Raw genomic sequence first — 6132 nt, forward strand, 5'->3', positions numbered from 1 at the left:
AAAAACTTCAAAAATTAAAATTCTTCCAGATGTACTTATGTTACTACATGTACTAGTTAGGAAAATTTGAAAACTTAAATTTGGACATGTTTTGCAAAAAGTATAGGGAAAATATAAAACGGCTATAACTTTTGCATATGATGTTAGAAAAAACGCATAATATATCAAAATGTTCAGCACAAAAATCCCCATCCGAACCTATGGCATGTTTGCAAATATTTAGAATCCTCAAATTCTAAAAGGAAAAAAGAAGTTATGCTCAAATTTCAGTTTTTTTATTTTTTGTTAAATCTGGTCAAACTATGGTCAAACTACTTATTAGTGTTACTAAATAATTATTCAAGAATATTAGTGTTACTAAATAATTATTTCAGTTTTTTTGAATTTTGGTCCAATCTGGTCAAACTATGGTCAAACTACTTATTCAAGAAATATTAGTGTTACTAAATAATTATTTCTGTTGTTTTGAATTTTGGTCAAATCTGGTCAAACTATGGTGAAACTACTTATTCAAGAAATATTAGTGTTACTAAATAATTATTTCAGTGTTTTTGAATTTTGGTCAAATCTGGTCAAACCATGGTCAAACTGTGGTCAAACTACTTATTCAAGAAATATTAGTGTTACTAAATAATTATTGTTTTTTAGAACAATAGTTTCAAACTCAAACAGTGAAATGTGTGACTTCATGCTCAAGCTAAATTCATGAGGGTTAATAGGATTGACATCTTACTATTGTCAGGAAAACAACAAGTGCAAACTTGGAAATGAGGGAGAATAGAACCCGGAAGTTAAGCGTGCTCAGGCTGGAGTAGTGAGAGGATGGGTGGCCGTCTGGGAAGTTAGATGATTTGGAATGATGAGTGGTGATTAGAGATTAGAGGTTAAAATAATTCAGAAATTTGAAAATCAACAAAAAAAAATTCAGAAAAAATCATCAACCGGGACTAGGGGGGGGGGGGCTTTAGTAACGACCCTTTAGTCCCGGTTCCAGAACCGGGACTAAAGGCCCCCTCACCAATTGGGACCATCCATTTTTCTACTAGTGTGTCAATCTTGTAGTGCTGCATACCTGAGACCATTGTTTTTTGGCTCCAAAGGAAATTGAACTTATTGGCACCGAACTTCATTTCTGTTCTTCTGATTACTGTTCAGCAATAAAACTGGTTGTTTCTCGCATTTCATTTTTTAGTAATTTATATAACGGAATTAGGCGCTTATTATTTCTGACTAGTATTCTTATTTATAATGCCTTCTGCATCGTTTTGTTTGTCAAGCATGTTAGTGCTCTGTTCTGAAAGAAAATCATCTCTTCCTCTTTGGATCATACTGCAAATGTAGTGATTGGTTGCTAACTAGCAGGGATGCTATATCATTTGAATGTTGTATTGAGCACATTGTTGATGAAATACACCACCATAATTATAATTATTCTGGGTGAAGCATGAAGTTTTATATTCAATCCACTTTTCAATTGATCCAGTTTAGTTAATTGTGCGACTAATTATGCTTTCATATATTTCAGTTGATCTCTTTGTCTCTGCAAAAGCTTGTCCTAATGAATCTTTTGAACCCAGTGTGTATTTTGTGATAACATTATCTTGGTCTAGTTTGTCAATGATATGGCAGCAAATGGGGGAGCATGCAAGATAATTTTGACTTTCATAAAGGGATGGTCTCCGCCAAGATCAGTTGGTAGTTATTCCTTTTCAGAATCTGGGGATTCTCCCAGATTCTTTTGCCAGAATCTGGGTAGGGGTTTAATTTTCAGTGCATGTGGTGCTGCTGCAAGACCAAAGTCTTTCCTTTTCACACTTGCCAGACCACATGTGCCAAGACCCAGTGAGTTAACTCTCAAGCGCCAGCTAGCTAGATAGGTTTGGTGATGCGTATCTCAATAATCCACCAAGATCAATATTGTAGTTTGTGTTTTACATTCTGCGCTAGTGGTTACAAAGTCAGTTAAGCCAAATATTCCTGTGAAGCCAGTCGGTCATATTTTAAGCCCTTGCAAAGCCAGTTAAGCCAAATAAAATGGAACAACACAAATGCTCTGTACTTTTTTCTCTTTTTGTTATGAAGGTTGCATGTTGTTGTGGAAATATTTATTACATCAAGGGTCTTGCACTGCATAGTCGTCTCAGTCTTGCACTGCATACTACTGTGGAGGCAACAATAAACAGTATAACTGTTTAAAGGTTCGGTGCCTGCTCATTGATCACTTATTATTTCGAACACTCATCTCTACATATATCTCAATACACACTTGCGTCGGAGAGAGGGAGATCTTGACTAATTTTGATGTGTGTTTTAGGTTATTCAAATGGTTTCTTAATTGGACTGGTTATTCAAATTCGTAAAATATGGACTTGCACTAGGTACTCCGTATCTAGTTCTTGCAACTGGACAAGATAAAGGGATGCTTGGCTTTGTTCCATCCATTTTTCTTGCACAGGTAAATTGGTATTCAGGATCATGGATGCAGTAGCCAGCGTTAGGACTTGTTATCTTCTCACTGGAAAATGGTATTCTACAAATGTTAGCTTCATTTCTTGAGTAACTTTGTTGTTAGAGAAAATTACCTCTGTGATTTTAGCTAATTGCTTGTTCTCACTTTTCATCTCATAACATCACAGTTTTATAAGTTACCTATAAAAGTTCCATCCTGACAAAGATGGTCTTTAACTGCCAATGCTTGGGAACTTCTAAAAAAGGTTGTGCCTTCTGGCAGTTTGTACCTGTGCGGTTTAGGATAGCCTGCCTTTTATTCTTAGAAATAAATGTACACAGATATTTCTTTCAGTTCGCTGCAAATTCAGCAATCTTCAACTGCCAATCTTCTAGTGCTCCATCTCTAAGACAATGTTTTTTTGCTTCAGAGGAAATTTATCTAATTTACGCGCCCCACTTCATTTTTGTTTTTCCTGATTCTTATCCAGCAATCAAACAGGTTATTTCTCGTGTTTCATTTTGTAAGGGCTAGAGCGCAACTAGGCCTTCGTTATTTCTAACCAATATTCTTAGTAGTTAACACCTTCTGCACCATGCTGTCTGTCAAGCATGTTAGTGCTCCGTTCTGAGAAAATCTTTTCTTACTCTTCGCGTCATACTGCAAATGTAGTGGTTGGTTGCCCTCTAGCAGGAATTCTGTATCATTTGCTAGTTTTAATCACCCTAATTAATTTTTCTGGGTGATAGCATACCTTTTTATATTCAATATGCTGTTAAATTGATCCATTTTAGTTTATTGTGCAACCAAATGATGCTTTCATGCATTTCAATTGATATTTGTGTGTGCGCAAAAGCTGATCTTATAGACGGCAATAACTGATAAATTTACCTTGATCTAGTTTGTAATTGATAATGTGCAGGAAAGCTAAACAAGCAGTTGAATTGATGGAAAAGTCAAGTGTGGGAAGTTGATGTGGCTGATGCACTAGAACTTCTCTCACCAGATTCTGAAAGCAAAGAAGTAAGCTATCTAACGCCTTTATGTGTGCTTCCATTTTTCTTAGATGCCTGTGATAGGAGGTTCTCAGATTTTATTGGATTTATTCGCATGAAAAAAAGAGATTTTCTTGGGTTTACAGACAGTTTTTTTATTTTCCACCCTTGTGAATTACTCATTCATAATTATGTGATTCTTTGTGGAATTTCTCATGAAAAATTGTTGTATAACAAATAGAAAGACATGTGTCCTTTTGTCAAGTCTGTCAATTCAGTTTACACCATTTGTCTTTTTGAGAGAATTTTCATCATCTGTTATGCATGCTTATCTCATTGTAATGTGCTTGGTCTGGTTCAATAGAGATATTGACATATTGTCTGCTCTCTTGTTCCCACTTGGCCCATATTTGAGATTAGCATGATAGAAGCAAAATATGCGCTATTTGTGTATTTACCCACTATAACTACCTACCAGTTTGAGGACTGTCAAGTAGATGGCAGTGTTGGCCCTCTGATTCACCAGGTAGCAGAACGTGTTCAGGAACTCAGTAGGTGCCCGAACTTCCACTGAACATGATGACGGGGTGGGAGCTTGGCTGGAATCGTCTTCTTACCATTTGTTGTTAATTGTGTGATTACGTACAAAACATGATGGTCTTTTGATTACATTTTTAACTTGTGACTTGTGAGCTTTCATTCTTTTTTTTCCTTTTAGGACACCTTTTCATGCGCCGGTACTAGCAAGTTTTCTTCCCAAACAAGTTTTCTCATGGTCTTAGCTACTAGAAAATAATCTAAATTGTATGACTCAAGACGACACATTTTATCATCTCAGATCATTAACTTACTCGTTGTTTACTGTTCTTCAATGCTAGAAAAACAAGGATCATATATAACTTGTCCTGGTTGCTTTTTTTTACTGTTTGTCAAGTAGTTCCTTTAATTGAATTATTCTGATAAACTCATTTCAGCAGATATGTTCACCATAGCACCTACGCTTCTCCTTACTGGTGTTGCACCTCAAGAGTCATACATATTTAAGACAGCGAATGGGGAGCATCGAAGATAATATTCAGAAAGAGAGATGACCTCTGCCAAGATGAGTTGGTAGTTATTCTAGTCTTTTTTTACATCTGATGAAAATCACTTTGGCTTTTGTTCTTGTCATTTTTCGATCTCTACATATTGGTCCTGAGCTAGTGGTTATAGTGTATTTCCCATCTCTAAAACGCTCTTATATTATGGGACCGAGGGTGTATTTCCCATGAATTTTTGTTTGGCAAGGAATCATATATAAACCAAACATGCAATTAGGATGGTCACATGACTGATAAAGACATGACAAACAGTTCTTGAGAGGCTTTCTCAAGACGTATCCCATGTTCACAGTTTATTTACTTATTTCTGAAAAAGAGCTAATGAAGAAAAGATATGGACAGAAATCATATATATAGTCCACTGTCAACGAAACCGCCAAAAACATGAAACAGAACAAATAGGAGTAGTACAACAACTGAATCATAGTCTGACACCGTCGATGGTTGGCTGTCGTGAGGAGGGTGCATTGCAGCAGTTGCTGGTAGGATTTTGGTGTTGCTATGTTCTTGCCGCAGATGATGATATATGTAGATGGGTGAGGTTTTGGACTCGAGATATTGCTGGGAGATCACATTTGCCATCGCATTCCAAACAATTCGTGAGCCGTTTAGTGAAAGTGGATGCGATATGTTTCCATATTTGCTTCTCTCTTTATCCAGCTTTAGTCTATCTAAAATATTGGAGGAAAACAAATATACATGTTTCTTCTCCAGCCCATCCATCTCCGAATGTTTGTCTTTAGTGGTACTAGTCCATCAGTTCCACCTCCACCTTTGTCGAGCCAGAGCTCATGTCTATGCCACCATGTAACCTTGCAATGATGCTCGAGTCCAATGTCACGGTCATGGCCATCCCAGCGTCGGCTGTTGACGAGGGAAGCACAAAGACAGGCCATGTGAACGGAAGCATCACACTTCGTTGATATGCCGATGGAGGCCAGCAATGCCAAGGTGGTCTACATTGATCCTTCCAAGGGGTTGCCCATGCTCTATGAGGCTAGCTGTTCAGGCAGTCGGCGTGTGAGACAATGACCATCCTCATCACTGCGTCCACGTGGACGATGGTGTGAAGAAAGTCTGTTTCGCTATGTTTCCGTGTTCAAGCTCGGTATTGTTCAGTATGAACCTTAATAACCGAGACGCTCAGTTGTGCCGAGTTGTAATGTATAGGTTCAGGTTGCAAGTGACTTTGAAGTCAAACGTTTCAATTTATATTATGTGAGATGGCACACACAATGTGTGGACTGTGGCGTGTTTAGCGTGAGTACTTTGTTATTCCAGCTCTGCGATCTTAGTGCTGAACTCACATCATTGCCTAATGTCAGCTTCCATATCTTGTTAACCTCGTGTCACTTTTGTTCTTCTTTTCTCCTTTGATAAAGGATCGTGTTTGTTTCTTGCCGTCTCTTGTTTCGTCCTTGGACTGTCGATCTCGCTGACTAGAAAAAATGGATTACAATACATCGATGATCATTGTTGATGTCTCGTATAGTCAAATCGGTCACTGTATTCAGAAATGTTGAAATCACAGTCACACTGAGCAAGTAATGGGGAGCAACGGCGGATCTACTTTATGGCCTGAGGGGGC

At 37.7% G+C, this 6132-nt stretch overlaps 1 protein-coding gene across 1 annotated transcript in view; it reads left to right on the plus strand.

Annotated features, from left to right (window-relative positions):
• The first annotated feature begins 5474 nt into the window (after positions 1–5474).
• The window catches only part of LOC119350795 (geranylgeranyl pyrophosphate synthase, chloroplastic-like), a 1970-nt gene continuing 1312 nt past the window's right edge, over positions 5475–6132 (plus strand). Inside the window, exon 1 of the mRNA XM_037618454.1 lies at positions 5475–5553. Coding sequence (XP_037474351.1) covers positions 5475–5553 — 79 coding nt within the window. The remainder of the gene's footprint in view (positions 5554–6132) is intronic.

The sequence above is a fragment of the Triticum dicoccoides genome, chromosome 1B (genome assembly GCF_002162155.2).
Source record: "Triticum dicoccoides isolate Atlit2015 ecotype Zavitan chromosome 1B, WEW_v2.0, whole genome shotgun sequence".
Classification (NCBI taxonomy): domain Eukaryota; kingdom Viridiplantae; phylum Streptophyta; class Magnoliopsida; order Poales; family Poaceae; genus Triticum; species Triticum dicoccoides.